Source organism: Anabrus simplex, chromosome 3 (assembly GCF_040414725.1).
Source record: "Anabrus simplex isolate iqAnaSimp1 chromosome 3, ASM4041472v1, whole genome shotgun sequence".
Taxonomy (NCBI): domain Eukaryota; kingdom Metazoa; phylum Arthropoda; class Insecta; order Orthoptera; family Tettigoniidae; genus Anabrus; species Anabrus simplex.
In genome coordinates, this window is record NC_090267.1 from 39,486,537 (window position 1) to 39,509,014 (window position 22,478).

General features: G+C 40.9%; 1 protein-coding gene across 1 annotated transcript in view; it reads left to right on the forward strand.

Annotated features, from left to right (window-relative positions):
• The window catches only part of LOC136865951 (probable protein phosphatase 2C T23F11.1), a 223,861-nt gene that overhangs the window by 68,565 nt on the left and 132,818 nt on the right, over positions 1-22,478 (forward strand). Inside the window, exon 3 of the mRNA XM_067142514.2 lies at positions 5,188-5,285. Within this exon, the coding sequence (XP_066998615.1) occupies positions 5,188-5,285 (98 nt within the window). The remainder of the gene's footprint in view (positions 1-5,187; positions 5,286-22,478) is intronic.

Sequence of the window (22,478 nt, forward strand, 5' to 3'; positions counted from 1 at the left end):
ATGAAATAATGATAAATCATAGCATTTTTGCTTAGTGTGTTTAAAGGGATTATCTATGAAAACAAATTAAATCAAAATCATACATTCATGTTTCTGCAGTTTCTGAGAAATGAAAAAGGGACAAGGTTTTAGAAGAACCAGGGGTTTGGAACTTTTATCTTAAGGATAATTATCTGAGAAGTATAATTAATGGTGAGTCATTAGTAGAGGTGGGAATTATAGGCACGAATGAGTTAGAATGCAAATGTATTTAACTAAGGCGCAAGTGTCTTCTACCCGCACAACAGTTCTACAGTGAGATTTGCATAAGTATTAGGGATCTGAACTATCAGAACCCTTAAAATGTATGCAACTCTCTGGTATAACTGTACAGTGGCTAGATTACACTTGCGCCTTATTCAAATACGTTCACATTCTAACCTATTCATGCCGATAATTCCCATCTCTATTCATTAGTGTTTGAATTTAATACTGTATTTACATACACGTAGGTCTGATCATCTGGTCAGACTGGAGAGCGCCATTCAGGAGGCCTTTCTCCGGAAGGAACACCTAGTCACCATGTTTTTTGACCTGGAGAAAGCTTACGACACTACCTGGCGATATGGGATTCTCTCCACTCTCTTTCGAGTCCGGGTAGGGAATGTATTTTCTCAATATTACCTTCAGGAAAATGGAGTACCTCAGGGATCTGTACAGGGTGTCACGCTGTTCGCAATCGCCATAGTTGAAGTCAAATAAATAATAAGGTTTAATTATTCCACCTATTCAATAATTTATTATTTACTTTACTTCATTGTACATTTCAATACGGACCAAAATATGAGAATTATAACATGTAATCGCCATAGTTGCCGCTGCTGGGCCCGCAATCGTTCCATCGCTGTATGTACATACCTGCCAACTTTCCCGATTTAGGCGGGAGGCTCCCGATTTTCGACAGTTTTTCCCGCCTCCGATTGTTCTATTATTTCTCCCGGTTTTAGTTTATTTTTTGCTGAACTTCAGACATTTGTTTTCAAATCGCACTGTTTCAGCTTTTTTACGCCAGTGGCCGGAAGTCCTTCGCTCATTGGCCGCTTTCAAACGAAATATCGACGTTTATTAATGCACGAATATGTGATGTTTATTGAAACCTGTATATCGCGACGTGTATATCGATTGTCAACCTCTCGTTCTCGCGTGCTATTTTCGTGTTCGTTCACATCAGTCTAGACGATTCTAGAGACGAGTTGTTATATACGGAGTCTTTTTTAGTAATTTAGTGACAGAATTTCAATGATAACGACTAGAGATTTTAGGAGCCATTTGGAGAAAATTCTGACTAATTTTATCTCAATATAAATAGAATATAAGAGTTTTGTCTGCACATTGCTCAGAATTAAAAGAGAATATTTCCGTACCGGCCGTGACCACAGTAACAAGGGGAAATGCAAGTTTTAATTTTCCGTACTTTCTGTCTGTATGTATGTATGTATGTATGTAATTCTCAAATATTTATATTTTTATTTGCTCTGTTGTTAAATACTACACAACGAAAGTTATATATTATTAAATTTCATATATTTTATGCCTTATACATTTTTACCGTACCAGCTATGTTAAGAGATATTCATGAATTTGGATTTTTGTGGCTAAGTCCATATAGGCGCCGAGGTACGAGAAAATGGGAGAACAGAATTTAATGAAAATCGGTATGTTATGTCGGGGAATAAGGAACTACAGTCTATGCTATACATAATGTTATTCACCCTGTTCGAAATGGTAGTTTAGGGAAAGGTGCCAGAAATTTAATTTTTGATCACCTATCTTTTTGGTCATATCGAAAATTACTACATAACTAAAGTAATAGAGAATACAATTTCTGATTATTTATGTCTTATTCACTTTTAGTGTACCGACTAAAATTAAATTAAATTGTGAAGATGATTATAAGAATGAGAAAAAAGTCATGAATGAACGATCGCTGGAATAATAACACAAGACAGAGTCATGAAAGAAAGGACGACTCACTTTACATTACATGCTCTAATATCACAGAGTCGGAAGAAAACTAAATGTGAAGGCCTGCAGTATAGAAAGCTCATAAAATTGATCAACAATAACATTACATTGGCCATTGTTTGATGTGATGTGCTTTGTGAATTCTTTTGCCATTTATCTCCGATAGATGGGATTACTGCTGCGTAACCGGTATTGAGTATAACACCCTGCCTGAATATTGGCGGAATGTAACAGGGAAGTTAGATCTCGCTCTTCTTTAGCATGCTATTCCTCTGGTTCATAAATTTTCTGATACCACTGGTACGTAACACAGGATCATCATAGTATTCCAGCTGTTCGATCTCTACTCTGCGGCAGTGATTGGAATGAGCAGTGTGCACACTTTAATGGAATAATTACACAGGAGTGTTCACGGCTGTCAGCATCCTGGTTGAACTAATAGGTCAACACCATATTATTTTTGTTAAAAGTAAGAAAATGTGCTGTTTTTCATTTTTTCGAATATTTCATATGACAGCGTTGCTTTTAATTGCAACGTTCGTACTGACGTCATTGTAATGACCTATGTTGACACTTCAGTTGGGAAAACTTTAAGGACAGTCTTTCTGAGAATTCCGTAGCAAAGCATGAGTACATCAGCTAGTTATTTGATACAGATAGCAATGCGCTTCGCATGATCGCACGGAAGCTTGATGCAATATATTAATCTATGCATTTGCTAAGTAATGCATCTAAGTGCATGACTGATTCACACGTGTGGAGCATGAATTCATGCTACTTTTGGAAATATTATCAGAGACCGATCATCTCGCTCACATACTTCCTGTGAGGAAATAGAGATGTGTAATTTTTAGCGTTGTAGCCTCGTGTAGCAACAGTCGGGCTTTGAGATAATAAGTGTTATAAATATATAATAGTACTCTACTGTGCTAGACGTAGAATAAGCAATTTTGACCAATAATGTATCTCCTGATTTCTCCTGATTTTCATATCATAATCTCCTGATTTTTGGTTTTGTAAAGTTGGCAGATATTTGTGTAGACGACTTAGCTCTACGTTACAGCTCTGGAAGGGTAGCGTTTGCTGCGAGACAGCTACAGCAAGCTATTAACCGAATGGGCAGATGGGCCCTGCAACACGGTTCTCGATTTTCAGCAGCGAAAACCTCAGTTGTACACTTCTGTCGACGTCTGCCTGTGCATCCCGAACCAGAACTCCGCTTGCGAAACAGTGTCTCACCAGTGGTTGACATCTGCAAGTTCCTGGGTCTTCATTTTGATAAGAGATTCACGTGGCAGCCCCACATCCATCAGTTGGAGGTTGCCTGCTTAAAGAGACTTAACATGCTTAAGTTTCTCAGCGGCACTTCATGGGGGGCTGACCGTGCGGTACTGCTACGATTTTACACGTCGACGGTCCGCTCCCGAATTGACTATGGAAGTGCGGCTTATGGCTCAGCATCAAAATCTTCGCTGAGCCTTTTAGACAGTATTCACCATAGTGGAGTAAGGCTAGCAACGGGTGCTTTCCGTACTAGCCCCATTCCCAGCCTACTACTTGAAGCAGAAGTTCCACCTTTACGGATAAGGAGGCAGCAGTTACTCCTCACGTTCACTGCCAAAATTCGTGAAATGCCGCTACATCCAAGCTATCAATGCATCTATCGTACCCAATACCACCAGCGGTGCCAAGACCGGCCGAAAGCCACACGGCCGATTGGGTTTAGGTTTGATAGCTTGTGTCATGATTTGAATATTGATATCGGTGGTTTCCTTGAACAAACTCTTAGCAAGGTACCTCTGTGGTAGTTTCCGCGACCGGATATACGTCTAAATCTGCTCCGTGGACCCAAGGTGAACACGGATTCCTCCGTTTATCGGAGGTATTTCCAGGAATTCGTTCACCAATATCCAGCTGCGAGTCATATCTTCATGGATGGTTCTAAAATCGGAGATAATGTTGGTTGCTCTTTCGTCACTGATGATATTAGTACGAAGATCTCGCTTCCTAGTGTATGTAGCGTGTATACTACATAGCTTTACGCCATCTTAGAGGCTCTGCAGTTTGCACTGCGTGACGAAAGAAGCCACTTTCTTATGTGTACTGATTCATTAAGCTCTCTGGAGTTTATTGAAACCTGTTTCTCACAACACCCACTGGTGCAGCAGATACATGACCTTCTAGCCAGGTTAAGGGATACTGGCACCAGAATCACTTTCGCGTGGCTTCCTAGCCACGTTGGGATTGCGGGAAACGAACTTGCGGATGAAGCTGCAAAGGGAGCTGTAGATTTACCTCCAAGACCAGTCAATGTACCTGCTAAGGATATTTGTTCTCAGCTACATTGAACCGTCTTGGCGTCTTGGGAATCGGAGTGGCTAGCTATCCGAACTCCCAACAAGCAGTGAGCAATTAAGGAGACAACTACCGTGTGGCGGTCCTCTTTCCAGCTTTCACGGCGAGAGGCCATAGTATTGTGCAGGCCGAGGATGGGTCATTTACGATCCACGCACTCGTATCTCCTAAAGAGGGAAGACCCCCCCCCCAGTGTGTTCTTGTGGTGCCGACTTCACCGTGGCCCACATCCTCGCAGAGTGCGCCAATCTCTCTGGCCTAAGACGGAGCCTCGGCCTGCAGGAAACACTCGAACGCATACTAGCCGATGACGCGACTACTGCTGATCTCGTCATCTGTTTTATGTGCGACAGTGAACTTATCAAGGGTATATAAATTACAAGTGTACTGTTACTCAGGGAACGTACGTTCCCTTTTGATTCGTTAGTATTTTTTTCAGCCTAATTTTATAATTGTTTTTGTTTTATTTTGTACTGCGTTTCCAAATTCCTTTGTTGAATAATTAATTGTTTTTTGTATTTTAAATTTCCTTTGCACTAATTTGTTCAGAGAGGTTGATTACCTCGTTGTACTTCCTCTTAGAACAAAAATCACCACCACCTGTAGGCTATGATGTTGGTAATTTTTATTTTATTTCCATAAATTTAGTGTTTTATTTATGCGGCAAGTATTTTACTAATTTGCGTGAAAAAAAAAATCTGGTCACCCTAGTTAAGGCCTTGGCTTCTTCTTTCCTTTCTTCTCCCATTGTCGTCGAAGACCTATCTGAGTTTGTTATAACACACTAGCAAAATGAAATTATTGATAACTCATTTATTCCTATTATAGGTGCTAAAGTTGCTCAGTATGCTGGTAAACATCTTCACAAATACGTTGTGAGTCGACCTGAATACAAAGAAGGCAACATAGTTGAAGCTCTTCGTCATGTAAGTATCTCTATGATTCGACCCCATTTCTGTATTAAAAGTTAAAAATTGAAAAATGTATATTTTGTATTGTGTCAGATTGTAATTGATATGAGTAGAGGTCAGTCATATGACATTGCACTGGTGTCTGGTTGGCCATTTTGTGTTCGGATCCCACTGGTGTCTGGTTGGCCATTTTTGTTCTGTACTTCTTTTCAACACGTACTAAATGTACGTAACACGACCTAATAGGTTGAAAGTCGGTTTCGATTACATTGCGGTCGTGAAAATTCAATATTCATTATACAACTACTTTGTAGACTCTACATGGAGATGGAACTCTTTGGAAATATATTTTGATTCAATCAATGTGACATTGAAATCACTGTCAGCAACTCGATGTGTGTGCATATTAATGCTTGTAAGAGCTTGAATACTGATTGCAGATGTTCCAACTCCCCCGATTTGAGCGGGAGACTCCCTATTTTTGGTCCTTCCTCTCTCTTCTGATCACGGAGACTGAACTCACGATTTTGAGAACAAATTTAGTATTTCTGTAATTTCTGAAAATCCTAGGTTCTTCTTGAAAATCCCTCATTCTTTAAGTAGCTGGAGAAAATTGATCTTCAGTGAGCACTGACAAGAGGGATGCAATCAGCTGGTGGTGGTCTTAAATATGGTAGAATCTCTAATCTAATGCTTTTTATTTTATCATTTCCACATAGCAGTGCCGACTGTGGGACTACTTTTAAGCATATTTACAAGGACAAAAACTCAATTCAGATCAAAGCTTCCCGAAACAGATTTCTGGAAAAAAATTAAACCTTAAAACCTATTTAACAAGGCCAGTGCTTTGAGCATCAATCTAGTACTGAAATTTATGAAGAATCCTATGTCAATTACAATGCAAATAACCCCAGCCATTGTGGGTGAGGTTAACTTCCAATAAGTAACCAGAGGAATGTGACTCGTACAGAGCACATCCCCAGGTGGCAAATAAGGGCCCCCTATAGTATGTAGGGCTGGTTAGAATACCCTATACAGTCCGCAGACCAACAGGTAGCCCAGTTCCTGGGGGCTTTACAATAATGGGACACCCTCTCTCCAGGGGTCATAAAAATGGAGGGTCCTTGCTCTGGGTTATGGGTGAAGAGCTGGGGATTAATACAAGTACAAAATCGCCCATCGGTTAAGCAGGCGGAAGAGGAACCAATATAATAACTCTGGTACCCAACGGCTGTGCTAGTGAAAGAGGCTATGCCAGACGGACTGGCTACAAAGGCACAACTCAAGTTTTGTGGTGTCTGCGGCAGTTTGTTGCAGTTCCAGTGCTTGATCTTGCATGTCTCATGCTATACGTGCTGCCGCGAATGGCTCTGGAATCATAGTATATGGGCCACTTCCTGGCAAGTTGTAGTTCACTGTTTGTGATTGACCAGAGCGCCACTTGCTGGGGTTGTTTTTATGCCGGAAGTAGTCGGGCACCTTCGCGTGCAATCGGGTGAGCGAGTGTGTGACTAGAGAAAGCAACATGGCTGCCAGACTATGTTAAAATGTGCTATGCAGACAAGTTCTGTAAATATCTAAACCATCGCGTGAGCAACAGGGTAAACAAATGTATCACGATGTGTATATGGTGTAATAAACCTAGTATATGTATAATTAAGTACAGTTCATCTTTCTATGTGTATGAACCAGCATGTGGTTCCTAGCACCACGTGTTCTCATGGACCTGTCCGTATGAGATCGGAACATGGTCATACCGGCCCGGATTCTTGAAAGTGTCGTAATGCTATAATATTACGTGGTTCTCTGCTGTTTGTGAGTGTATGTTTCGAGTGCTGACAACCTGTGGAGAGAATTTTGGAGCATGTTTATCATCATCCTTACGGCGTTCTGAACTAGACGACGAGGCGGACAAAGGATAAGTGCACATCAGAGCAGTATACCAGAGGTCAGTCATTCCTTTCATTTTTCCTCTTCTTCTTAGCTCATATCATGGAGTCTAATGATAAAAACCTGTTAGTGAAACGAGTGGGCATTAAAGGGTCACTGACACGTATCAGTAAATATGTAGACAAGTTTGTGGCGGCCTCCGATATTAATGCATTACGTAGCAGGTTGAAACAACTGCCTTCACTCTGGGAAGAATATAAGCATGTTCAATGTAAACTCGAGATTAATGACGACGAGAACTACGAAAATCATGAGCGGGATAGGGAACAGTTCGAAGAAAACTATTACGATTTGGAGGCGAGGGTGACTACACTGATAGAAAAGAGCACAGCCCCCGAGCAGAATATTGATCAGTTATCTCAGCATTATTGCGGTAATTCCCAACAGAATTCCATGGAAATACAATTGCCCGTCATTGACCTCCCTACATTTCATGGGCAGTATGAGACTTGGACTCATTTTCAAGACACTTTTCAGGCTTTAATTGTTGACTATTTAAAACTATCAAACATTCAGTGTTTTCATTATCTACTTTCAGCACCCAAGGGCAAGCCTCATCAATTAATACAGAACATTCCTGTTTCTAACCCTAACTTTTTAGTAGCTTGGGAAATCGTATGTAAGAGGTACAACAACAGAAAACTGATAGCAACACAACATATCAAGGCTCTATTGTCATTACCTACATGTCACAAAGATACAGCATCAGACCTTAGGAAGTTGAACAACCCCTTAGTAAGCAATTTAAACACTATTCAGAACCTCAACCTTTCAGTGCCTGTACACGAAGCCTTACTCCAGCAGCTGATGTTAGACAAGTTAGATCCCGCTACCCGTAAAGAGTTCGAAATGAAAGCTCCAAGCAATTATTTTCAGAGACTCACTGAGGTATCCACCCTTTTGGAAGAGAGGGCACTAGTGTTGGAATTGATGATGGCAACACGGGAACAGAGGGGGAGCGCGGCAAATCCAGCTAAGCACCAGTATGTGAGAAACAATGAAAACCCAATTCGAATCTACAAGGGGGAAATGTGACTTTTGTGACGTAGATCATCCGTTACATTGGTGCAAAGGATTTCTGCAAGCTAACACAAGACAACGGTATGGTTTTGTCAAAAGGAAGGGTTTATGCTTTAACTGTTTTAGGCATCATAGTGTCAATGTGTGCAAATCTAATAGCTGTAAGACTTGCCTACTTTGATTCACTTTGACAGTGCCACACACAACCAAACGACTACAAACAAGGATACCCAAGCTAGTAGAGGTACCGGTATTAGAGACGACGAACAAGGTCAGAGTAATGCTAGTTACTGTACACTAAAATTCAAGCCACAGTCTCAAGTAATACTGTCCACTGCAATAGTAGGAGTTGCAGACAACAATGGTCGAATTCACCAGTGCCGAGCTCTACTTGACAATGGATCGCAATCACATTTCATAACTGAGTCGCTTGCAAGTAAGCTGAGGCTGCAACGACATAGAAACTGTCTTCCAATTAGTGGTATAAATAACACTGCTGTCACCACATCTCAAAGTGTTGACGTTCGTATCATTTCTAATGTGTCCAGATTCGAAACTGTTATAACATGTTCTATTCTCCCTCACATAACAGGCAATATTCCAGCGAACCATATTGATTGTAAATCGTGGAACCTGCCTGAGGATATCACATTGGCGGATCCTCACTTCAAAAAGCCAGCCCCAGTGGATATGCTCATCGGTGCGGAGATTTTTATGCAGTTGTTGCAAGAAGGGTGACGGAAAAACTGCGACGAGCTACCCATCTTGAAGAATACTGTATTAGGATGGATACTATCAGGTCCAATAAAGTCACGGGCTCGGACTAGTGAGAGAGCAGAAACTCCGCCCGCTTCATCATTTTTCCTCAGACAGGACGATGACCTCAATAGGAAGATAGAAGAAGTGACAACTAGAAAAATGCCCCTAACCAAGGAGGAGCAGTGCTGCGAGGAGCATTTCATAACTCACACCAAACGGGACAACAGTGGACATTTCATTGTGAGGTTGCCTACGAAGGCAAAAGGCAACTTGGAAACTGTTACAAATTGTGGAGAAACGATTCAGACTACTGGAACAGAAGCTTGAGAAGAGACCTGATCTGCGAGCTGATTACATGGAGTATGAGACCCTGGGTCATATGAAGCTGGCCCAGATATATGCAAGGACGAAGGAGCATTCTGCTATCTCCCACACCATGCAGTTTTGAAGGCAGAGAGTACCACTACTGAAACACAGGTTGTATTTGATGCGTCCTGCAAAACTGACAATGGCATTTCCCTCAATGACACTCTCGCGGTGGGACCTACTGTTCAACAAGATGTACTATCAATTGTGACAAGGTTTCGCACACATCAGATTGCGATGACAGCAGACATTACAAAAATTTTCCTTCAGATCAGAGTAGACGACAAGGATGTTAACTTACAGCGCATAATCTGGCGAAAACGTCCATCCGAGCCTCTACGCACCTACCAACTGAAGACTGTAACATACGGTACCTCCTTAGCGTCCTTCCTAGCCACAAGGTGTCTAACTCAACTGGCTGAAGAAGAAGCCCGCGTGTTTCCTACAGCATCTCGCGTGTTGAAGCGGGACTTCTACATGGACGATGAATTGTGTGGTAGCGATACAGTGGAAAATGCTATACAGCTGCGAGGAGAACTACAAGAATTGCTGCAATGCGCAGGCTTCCCGCTCCGCAAGTGGACTTCGAATCACTCCGCTGTACTTGAGACGATACCAGCAGAACTGAGAGAATCACAGTTACTCCTACGGTTTGACAAGGAAGACAGTATTAAAACGCTAGGATTGCTGTAGCATCCTTTGCTTGACAAGTTCCAGTTTGAGGTTCATATCAAAGAGAACAATGGAGGCCCTACGAAACGAAAGGTGCTTTCAATTATAGCCTCTATATTTGATCCACTAAGGCTGATAGGACCAGTAATCGTAATGTATAAAATTTTCATGCAGCAGTTGTGGCACTAAAAACTAGGGTGGGATGAACCACTACCATCTCCTTTACTTGAGGGTTGGATTAAAATCTTTACTGATCTTCCAGCACTGAACAACATTCATGTCGACAGGTTGATTCTTTGCATGGGAAGAGTCGTCCAGATACAAGTTCATGGTTTCTCAGACGCTTCTGAACGGGCCTACGCAGCGTATGTATATCCGCAGTACCAATCAACTGAACCGACGAGATGGAAAACGTTTGTCACAAATCATGTCTCTGAGATACAGCAGTTGACTGGAAGAGCCGAGTGGGGTCATGTTATGTCAAAAGACAACCCGTCCGATGTTCATTCAAGGCGAGAAGGACCACTCAACCTACAACATAACAAACAATGGTGGCATGGGCCGGCATGGTTAGTGCAAGACGCAAGTACCTTGCCCACTAAGGATTCAAACGATTCTGCAGACTAACTTCCAGAAAGAAGGGATACGGTACAATGTTTAGTTAGTGCCACTCCATCTGACAAAGTCACGACACGGTTCTCATCTCTCCGTCGCCTACAGAGGGTGATGGCTTATTGCAAAAGATTTGTTTTCAATTCCAGAAGACACAACGTAAAGAAGAATGGGACCATTATCTGCAGAAGAGCTAGCAATGGGACTTCAGATATGTATCAAACTTGCTCAACGTGTGACATTCGCAAGGGAAATAGGCGAGTTGAAGTTGAACTCATCAGTTTCACCGCAAAGTTCAATAAGAAATCTGAACCCATTCCTAGATGGGAACGATGTATTACAAGTAGGTGGACACTTTTCTTTGAAACCATTTGCAGAAGGGCATCAAATCATATTACCTCAGCGTCATAATGTAACCAAGTTGATTGTGGCTGACGAGCATATTCGGCTGCTACATGCTGGTGCGAATCATGTAGCAGCTTCTCTTAGATCCCGATATTGGGTAGTGAGCATAAAGAAAGTGGTACGGATTGTCATTCACCAATGTGTGAAGTGTTTCAGACTACGAGCCTCAACAGCAACGCAGCTCATGGGGCAGCTACCTTCTCCTCGAGTGACTCCATCGCGGGCATTCTTGAATACGGGAGTTGACTACGCTGGTCCGTTGTACATTAAACAGGGTGCAACCAGGAGCAGAGTCAAGGTAAAATGCTACGTAACATTGTTCATTTGCCTTTGCACCAAGGCAATACACTTGGAATTAGTTCATGACTTCACCACACCGGCTTTTATTGCCGCCTAACGGAGATTCGTGGGCAGGAGGAGGAGGTGTACAAACCTATACAGTGACAATGCTACTAACCTTGTAGGAGCTAGAAATGAATTGTTGAAGGTGCACTAGTCAGAATAGTGGAAGACAGAAATGCTGAACAATGCAGCGCAAGAGGGATTCACTTGGCATTTCATTCCTCCTGATTCGCCTCACTTAGGGTGACTCTGGGAAGCTGGAGTGAAATCCATGAAACATCATTTGCGAAGAACTGCTGGCAATGCCTGCTTGACATATGACGAGATGTATACCCTACTTTGCCAAATAGAGGCATGCCTAAACTCAAGACCGCTCGTTAGACTCTCAGACGACCCTGATGAACCCCCATACCTGACTCCTGGCCACTTTCTGATTGGAGCTCCCCTGCTATCCTTCCCTGAACCTGACCTTAGTGATGGTGTGCACTGTTATACTTCCAGAGGGCGCTACATTCAGGCGCTGCAGCAGAACGTTTGGAGACAGTGGTCTAATGACTATCTTAATAGCTTACAACAGCGGCAAAAATGGTTGACGAGTCAGCCTAACCTCCAGCCTGGAACTATCGTCTTAGTTAAGGAAGACAACATTCCTCCTCTCTCTTGGCGACTTGCAACAGTCGAGGAAACTTGTCCTGGGAAGGACAAACGAGTGCGTACGGTTACAATTCGCACCAGCAATGGAATTTTGAGGTGTTCTGTACATAAGTTATGTCCATTGCCAGCTTAAGACTGATACTTGCAAATACATTCAGTGTCTCATTTCGTGTTGATGTTAAATTCTTTGCTCTTGTATTGTAAGATTGTAATTATGATCACTGTCCTTTATTGTTTATGTTTAGTGCTGTACTTTTTATTGTAGGATGTGAATTTGTTCATTTAGGTTTCATTATTTCATCAGCTGTGTACATTTTTGCTCAATTATTTTGGTTGAAGTTGGGCGTGTCTTGTATCGGCATGTGTATTGATGGTGAAAGAACTTCATTTCATTCAATTTAAATTTAACATTTCTTGTAATTGTTAAATGTGATACATTTAGGTGGGGCGGTATGTTTGTGATTGACCAGAGCGTCACTTGCTGGGGCTGTTTTTATGTCGGAAGTAGTCGGGCACCTTCGCGTGCAATCGGGTGAGCAAGTGTGTGACTAGAGAAAGCAACATGGCTGCTGGACTATGTTAAAATGTGCTATGCGGACAAGTTCTGTAAATATCTAAACTGTCGCGTGAGCGACAGGTTAAACAAATGTATCGCAATGTGTATGTAGTGTAATAAACCTAGTATATGTATAATTAAGTACAGTTCATCTTTCTATGTGTATGAACCAGCATGTGGTTCCTAGCACCACGTGTTCTCAGGGACCTGTTTGTCCGTATGAGGTCGGAACATTTAACTTAAACAAAGTCATGCCAATGGCAATTTCACTTGCTATTCGAAAGTCCAATGGCGAAGGAATAAGGATGGTGGGATCAGGTTTTGGGTGAAATTGGGAGCTTTTAGTCTGGACCTACACGTTGGCGATAATGTGTGGCGGTCGCCTTCCTGAGACCGTGTGACTACTCAGGGATCCGGTCCTGCATCTTGACTGGGCAGGCCCACTTACGATCACTACTACCCACCCCGAAGGGGGAAGGCCCTAGAAAATGTGGGCTAAACATTGGTAGTCACAATCAAACCTGTCTGGGAAACTGCACTCAAAGGATCCCCCTAATTCATGCGGTCAAAATCAATTGAAAATGAAGAACACAATTTTAACTGTAGGCACGTGGAATGTCAGAACGCTACTTGACCTAAAGGACAATAATAGGCCCGAGAAAAAGGACAACTTTTATTACCCATGAACTAGCAAGGCTAAACTTTGACATCGCTGCTCTGAGCGAAACAAGAGTATCAGGTGAAGGTCAAATCAGTGGAGCAAGTAGTGGATACATCATCTTTTGGAAATGAAGGAAGGAGAAAATTGTATTCATGGTGTTGGTTCTGCGGTCAAGACAAAGTTAGTGTATGAACATCAATTCATACCAATTGTAGTAAATGAAAGGCTTATGACCCTGTGTGTGCCTCTTTCTAAGGATTGTGAAATAAATGAAGATCAGATTGGGTTCAGTATATTAGAAGAGGAAATAGTGGCAACTATTAGGGAAATGAAGAATGGTAAAGCAGTTGGTGTAGATGAAATAGCAGTTGAAGTACTCAAAGTACTGCAGGGGAAAGGAAAAGATATATTTGTAAAACTTTGTCAAGAAATATATGTAGTGATTACTTGGACTTAATTACTTGGACTCGGAAGACGGCGAGGAATTGTATATATTTTATGGGTTAATTTGGCATTTATGCATTGGTTTGTCTCTCCTCGGTATGTGAATTTTGGAATTGTATGATTTTCGTATGGCTTCAAGATTGTTTCTTTATCATGGGAAATGTAAAGTAAGATGTAATATTTTGGAAACATACTGTAGTGTACACGTGTCAGATCGGCATGGATATTTCCGGAAATTGCATCAATTTCGTAACTTCGCGATGCTTCTCAGTGTTCTTGGTCAGCATTAATTTCTGGGCCCTAATTGGAGAAAATAAACTTAATTGTTATTGGTAAGTGAAGGAAAAAGATCGGACGCTCATTGGCTGTTGTAAGGTTTCCCAATTTCCGAAGAGAAGCGTTTCGCTAGAGCCTTGCTCTTCCTAGGCGTCTTTTCTGTTTGACCAGTGAAGGGAAAGGTTGCCTTCAAGGCAACGGGTCTTCTTGGCCCCTCCAACAGGTAAGCACTTAGTTGTTTTTCATTTTTCAGGTTATCTTCAAATGTAGTATCCCGTTTTATTTCTTTTGCCGGAGCTTACCCGTGTTTTCCTTCAGCTTCCAAATTTTATTAGAATGACTTAGCCTTCTCGGTAAGTCATGTCACATTTGTAAAGAGAGAGTTCCCTTTTGTTGACTTTGTAAATTAGATATTGACGCCTTTGGATGTAATCATAATATGTAAATTTCACCCTGGGGCTGTCTCATTAATTCCGTAACATTACACTATTATGAAGATGTACATGTAAGAAAGAGAACAACGTTTAAAAATATAAACTTGGTGCAGAGCACCTTCAGTAGGTAGCCCCCTCAAAAACACTTCAGAGAAAGGGTGCCCGTCCTAAAGGTGAATACCACCACCATTCTTACAGGCAATCAAGACATTCTGAGACGCTGCAGAGAGCACTTCAATTTAATTTTAAACCGCAGTTCCACTACTGCTGAAAATTTTCTTCAGCATGTCCCACAACATCCTATGCAACCTTGGATGTCTATGCCACCAAACTTTCATGAACATAACAAAACTCTTCTCAGCCTCAAACCTAGATAGGCTCCTGGATCGGACAATATTCCTCTAGAACTTATTCTTAAAGGAGGCCTATCTCTCAAAACGAGGCTCTTCTCATTGATCCTAAGGATATGGGAAACCAAATACGTACCTGCCAACATGAAGAACTCTTATCATAGTCACCATCTTCAAAAAAGGCAATCGGAGCATTTGTGGTAACTACCGTGGCATATCCCTGCTGTCCATAGTAGTTAAAATATTCGCCAGGATCCTGTTGAGTCGGCTTCAAACTCTATCCAAAAAGTTACTCCCCGAATCGCAGTGTGGATTTTGCACATCTTAGAGTACCACTGACATGATCTTCTGCACCAGACAGTTGCAGGAACAATGCAGAGAATGACAGAAACCCTTCTTCTTGGTTTTTATGACCTGGAAAAGGCTATGTGGATGGTGTTAAGGCAGTTTGGCTGCCCCGAACATCTTGTTGGATTCGTCCGGGCTCTTCATGATGATATGGTTGGTCAGGTTCTCTATCAAAACAACGTGTGACAAGAATTTCCTATTACTAACGGTCTAAAGCAAGGTTGTGTGCTTGCATCTACACTGTTTGCCTTGTACCTGACAGCCATGCTTTATGAGACATGTGGCAACAATGCAGGTGTAGAAATTAGTTACAGACTTGATGGAGGGATTTTTAATGTCAAGACTCTGCTCTGAAAGACTTAACCCATCTCACCCGGGTTACTGAACTGCAATATGCAGATGACAGTGCTACTCCAGCTCATTCTACAGAGGACTTACAGTTGTCAGTCGATTGCTTTAAGGATGCTTATGAGCATTTTGGCCTGTCTATCAACATTCAGAAAACTAAGTTTTTAGTACAACCTGCTCCGAGAACTAGTTTGCCAGACTTCAGTATTACCATCTCGGATACATCTCTGGAACATGGAGTATTCTCTCGTCTCGTACGTTGGAGATGGATGTAGAAAATCGATACGAGTTGCTCTTTGTGCTTTTGGACGTCTATCCCACAAAGTATTTTCTAATATAGACCTAAATATGTCCACTAAACTGATGGTGTATCAAGCTGTCATTGTCTCCACCTTATTGTATGGATGTGAAACATGGACTCTATACTGCTGTGACATCAAGAAATTGGAATGTTTTCACCAGCAGAAGCTTAGGATCATTATGAATATCAAATGGGAGGATTATGTCTCCAGTTTTATAGTACTTGAAAGGGCACAGATGAACAGTATAGAAGCTTCCATCATAAGTCACCTGCTTAGACGTATTGGTCATGTCCAATGCATGGATGACAATAGTCTACCCCGACAGATACTATACAGTGAACTCAGTTCTGGCAGGAGGCCACGTGGTGTACCTCTGAAATGCTACAAGGGTCAGCTCAAAAAAACCTTGAAGAGCACAAACATTGACCCCAGTAATTGGCAGACATTTGCTGAAGATCACCCTCGCTGGCGCGGTCACATCCACTGCAGTACTGCAGTTTGAAACTGAGCGTTGAAGACTGCAAACAGAGGCTTGTTTTAGAAGAAAACTCAGACAAACTCAACCACATCCACCCCTTTCTCTCAGGTGTGCCAAATGTTTTATGCAAAAATTAGCCTGACGAGTCATCAACGTCATGTACATAAAACGGACTGTACATAAATTGCAAGTGAAAACATACACTCGGATACGAGTAGTGGCTGACGATAAATCTATATATATATATATAAAATAAGAGTTTTGTCTGTACATTTCTCAGAATTTGAAAAGAATGGTATTTCTGTATCGGTCATGTCCATAGTAACAAGGAAATGCACTTTTTACTTTTCCGTAATTTCTGTCTGTGTGTCTGTATTGTATGTATGTATGTATGTACACACATCACGAGAAAACGGTTGCAGAGAAAATAATAAAAATTGGTATGTGAAGTCGGGGGATGTGCCACTACAATCTAGGCTATAAATCATTTTATTCATGCTGAGTGAAATGGTAGTTTAGAGGAAGGCCTAAAATTTAATTCTCAAATATATTATTAGTGGTCCTATCGATAAATACTACGTTAACAAAAGTTATATAGAATAAATTTCTGATCGTTTGTGTCATACATTGTTACTGTACCGACTTTGATAACGCAGATATTCCTGAATTTGTATTTTTGTTGCCAAGTCCATATCAACGCCGAGTCACGAGAAAATGTGTTAACAGAATTTAATGAAAGGCGGTATGTAGAGTCGGGGAATAAGAAAGTTATGAACAGTTGTATTTGCCCTGTATGAAATTGTAGTTTAGGGGAATTTTTGAATACCTATGTTATTGGTCCTGTCAAAAAGTACTACATAACAAAAGTTATAGAGAATACAATTTCCAACCATTTATGTTTTATTCAATTTTACCGTACCGACGATGATAAGAGTGGTATTTCAGAGTCGGAAAGAAACTAAATGTGAAGGCCTACAATATTGAAAGCACATAACATTGATCAACACTAACATTACATTCACCATTGTGTGCGGTGATGTTCTTTGTCTCTTATGCTGCCTATCAACTCAGATGGGATTACTGCTGCGTACAGTGTATAGCTGGGGAGTTAGACAGCTTTCTTCTTTAGTATGTTTTCTGAGACCGTTCTGCTGGTACGTAACTCACTGATTCATCATAGTATTCCAGCTATTCGATCCCTACTCTGACATGCTGTTTTGAATGAGCAGTGTGCACTCTTAAGGCAGAGGCTCACTTAGTAGTAGTAGTAGTAGTAGTATGACCTGGTCTAGAATTACAATTTAGGCACATTCCAAATTATAGCACCATAATTCACTAAATAACTCAAAATTCAACCCTGAAAAGAACCGTTACTTAAAAAGAGCTTCTTCCTCTTCACCTTTATTAAATTCTATATTCATTTAGTCAAAATTAGCAGTGAAGAAGGGGTTTCTCCTCTGTCTTGGAGGAAAAAATTGCCCCCCCCCCCCCCCTCCTGAAAAAACCTAAGAGTGTTCACGGATCACAGCTGTCTGCGGCCTAGTCATTCCAGCTCTGGAACTTTGGACCGTTAGATCGGCAGCGTAGTACTTTTTGTTAAAAGTGAGAAAATGTGTGGTTTTTTATTTGATTATTTCATGTGAAATCATTGCTTTTACTCGCGCCATTCCTACTGACGTCATTGTAATGACTTATGTTCATTTCAGTTGGGAAAACCACTAAGACAGTCTTTCTGAGGATGTAAAAAGGCAGGTGGAGAGTGAGTGTCTGCCATTATAATGAAAACTACCCAACCTGATTGTAACTGATGGTAGGCAAGCGGGCCTACCATTACAATGAAAATTTCCTAACGCAGTCTTCATATGAGAAAAACCGTTTGGTGATTTCTCTGTCGCGTTTCTAGGGTAACGGTAAGAGCTATGCAATTTAATACAGTCTTGCTCACACGGTGTACTCTACCTAACCTACAATTCTGTATACAATATAGAATTCCGTAGTGAAGCACGGGTACATCAGCTAGTAAATAAATAAATAAATTAATTAATTAATAAGAGAAATGACATAATTGAGTAGTATAATGTGTTAAATATTCTTCAAAGTCATGTCATCAATGATATGTCATATCATGCCGGGGTAAGCCGCAAAAAATAAAAATCCTGATTTCTGACTTCCGAAAGTTGGCACATCTGTGATTGGAAAGTAGTGTAGAAAGATCTTGGCAAAGAAAAATGAAAAGGATAGGATATAGATGTGAAGCTGAGGGTCTTTTTAGAAAATTACCGAGTATAGAGATAGCTTTTATCTCATCAGTGTGAGTTTGCATTCTGCATTGGTTTGATAAAGCAATGAAGAAACTGCAAGCAGAGAATGTGGACATTTCCAGTGCATTTGAAGTATATGACTCCCTTACTGTGTTTTTATGAGCTCCAGATGTCTTTCCCTGAAATTTTTCACAACTTCTAAATTGAGACAGACTGAATTATCCGATTCTATGGCAAGCGCTACAGATTGTTGTATTGAGCACTGCACAAATTTCAAAACAAATAAACTTTACCATAAGATATATGTTTAAAAATACGCTGTAATCATGGTACAGAACATCTGACACGCCACACCCACGGTATCCCTTGCTTCTCCTAAGAGGCGAATGATAGAAGCCCCAGGGGCTTTTAACTTGGGAGCGTAAGTCGTTGACCACAGGGTCCTAACCGAGCCCTGACATTGCTTCCAATTACTTGTGCCAGGTTCTTCACTTTCATCTATCCTATCTGACCTCTCTTGGTCAACTCTTGTTCTTTTCCACCCTGATGATATTGGAGCATTCGAGGCCTAGAGAGTCTTTCATTTTCATGCCTTTCATGGCACTTGCCTTTGACTGTTTGGCAGATACCTTCATTTTTTGAAGTGTCCGACCCCTTCCAATTTTTCGCTGTGATTAATGTTGATGGAGGATGGTTGCCTAGTTGTACTTCCTTTTAAAACAATCACCACCACCATCACTTTCACGATGCCAACAATATGGAGCACTGGATTCTTGCAACATTATGTTTGTAGATAACTGCTTTCCACAAAATTAACAACACTTCCTTAGAAATGTAAGTTATCAGTGAGAAATTTTACCACACATTTCTAAATATTGTAGACCTCCTCCTCCTCGTCCTTCTCATCCTCGTCCTCCTCCTCCTCCTCCTTTCATCTTATCCAGCTCCTGCTGGGGCGGAACATTTATGGCTCTTCTCCATCTTCCTCTCTCCTTGCACCAGTCCTCTTCCATCATTTTGTCCCATTCCAGTTTTCTTCTCCTTGGATTCCTCTTTATTGAGTCGATCCACCTTGTTCTAGGTCTCCCTTTCCCTCAGACTTCGTCTCCGTTATTTGTTTTAGTATTCTTTGCTCCTTTGTCCTCCTTACATGTCCAAACCGTCTTGGTTTTTTCTTGTCATTTTCTGACTTCCTTTCTAACATCTTCATTTCTTACTCCTTTATCCTCCTTACATGTCCCAACCGTCTTGGGTTTTTTCCTATCATTTCCTTTTTTTTTTTTTTTTTTTTTTTGCGTCGCATTGACACAGATAGGTCGATGGGATAGGAAAGGCCTAGGAAGTGGAAGGAAGCGGCTGTGGCCTTAATTAAGGTACAGCCCCAGCATTTGCCTGGTGTGAAAATGGGAAACCACGGAAAACCATCTTCAGGGCTGCCGACAGTGGGGCTCGAACCCACTATCTCCCGATTACTGGATACTGGCCGCACTTAAGCCTATCATTTCCCTCTTTTAGGTTTTCTATTCTGACTTCCTTTCTAACATCTCCATTTCTCACTCTGTCTTTCCTATACTAATGTATTTCAATTTGCTGGCTTGAATTCTACTCCCCCCTACTTGTCATTGTCCAGGTCTCAGATGCATAGGTCAATATGTATACATAATACATTGTGTACATTATCTCTTTACACTTCATGGTGCTTTCTTATTCTAGACAGAGTTTCTTAAACTCTAGTAGAATGCGTTGCTTGTTTGTACCGTCTTGCTAATCTCCATGTGCAGCCTTGTATTCTGCATTAATTCACTTCCTAGGTATTTGAAACGTTGTACATTTTCAAGGCTTTGACCACCAATTTTCACAGTGCCTTACCCTTGTCTTTCTCCTGTTGAGATCATCATGGCTTTTCTTTTCTCTCTGCTGACTTACCATACTTTTCAATTTTCTCATTCAGTGCATCAAGTTGTTCTTGTACTTCTTTGTTGATCATTTCCTAGATCACAATATCATCTGCAAGTAGTAATAACTTCAAATCCATATTCCCATATGCTTTCTTTGTCTCCTTTACAATTTTTTCCATGACCATTAGAAACAAGAGAGGTGACAGACATGCCCCTGTTTCAGTCCAGTCTCATTTCCAAACCATTCTGTCTTTCCAACCACAGTCTGTTCGCTGCCAACACAGTTGTACATTGCTTGCACCATTCCTACAGTTTGTGTATCCAGTCTCTTTTGACCATGATTTTTCCAAATCTTCTCCCTGGGAACACTATTGTATGCCTTTGTTCGACCTATGAATATCATGACGAGGTCCTTTTCTCTTCGATTAATTGCCTTATGCTGAAGATTGGGTCCACTGTAGATCTTTCACTTCCAAAGCCATTCTGTTCCTCTTAAAACTCTCTTTCTACCTTTCTTCTCATTCTTCCATCTAATATCCTTTCCAGTATTTTTGACACTTGTGATAACAGTGTGATTACTCTATAGTTATCACCCACCTTTTTGTCCCCCTTCTTTTTTTTTTTTTTTTTGCTAGGGGCTTTACATCGCACCGACACAGATAGGTCTTATGGCGACGATGGGATAGGAAAGGCCTAGGAGTTGGAAGGAAGCGGCCGTGGCCTTAATTAAGGTACAGCCCCAGCATTTGCCTGGTGTGAAAATGGGAAACCACGGAAAACCATCTTCAGGGCTGCCGATAGTGGGATTCGAACCTACTATCTCCCGGATGCAAGCTCACAGCCGCGCGCCTCTAGGCGCACGGCCAACTCGCCCGGTGTCCCCCTTCTTAAGGAGTGCTATTATCATTCCCTTTCCCCATTCTTCTGGCACACTTTTCTGTTTTCATATTGCCCCCGTATTACCGGGCAGCTCAGCCGGTGAGCGAGAGTCCCAGACGCGGACCGTTCGCTTACAGGCGATGCAAAATTTTTAAGGGCAGGGATAGCCTAAGGACTAGCGACAAATGACAGAACACAAAAAATGGGTTTTAACATTTATTAAAACTAAGCACTTTCCACAAATATTGGATTATTTCAAAATCTTGAAGTAAAATAAAATATCTCTTCCCAGCCAGTTTCTATTTTTACGGGACTTCCTTCGCGAAAATATGATTCTGCAAATATATGAAATTAAAATTAGCTTATTTGCTTCAGAAAATTAATCAACTTGATCATTTGAGAAAATCCTATCTCAAAATCACCCAATCTGATTTTTAAATCAATCAATCACGTCGACAGTAATTTTATCATTTACATCTGAGTCATTGATTTTCTTACTTCATTTGAAAAATCAAGTAAATATTTCTTCTGGTGAATTATTCCTACAATTACTTCCTTAAACTATAAATTATTAAATTGTAACATTTTCAAAGCCATTATTTAAATTATTATATTTTTACTCTGCGTAAATCAACGCAGTGTCGTGCACGACTTTCCTTTTATACTCTCAAATTTTTACGATACGTAAGGTTATTTATTTACACATAGTGAGTTCAATCCATGGATGTGGCCCTTGCCTGTTCATTTTTATCTGAAGTAACAGATCCTAATCTATCTTATTTTTCCAAAAAAAGGAAAAAAAAAAGCTTAAAGATTCAATATCGAGTTAAATGTACTCATCTCAAAATGACATAGAATCGAAGAAAATTACGCGCACATCGTACAAGATATCATGTCAAGTAATCACTATGAAAAATCATAGTCTCAAAATATCATCAAATCATCCATCTCACATTCATACTTAGGCACACGGTAACATTAATAAATATTTTAAGTGAAATCTAACCCTTGAATTTTATTTTAATATTTAGTCCAAGTTGGAGAAAATTTCCAGATGACGGTATCAGCTAATGACTACCATTGCAATCGTTTTAGAGGTGATGGTATCAGGATTATCACTTCCACGATGAAATAAAATCCACAACGATGTTCCAGGAAAAGTTAGAGATAGAATTCATCACAAGAATTATTTC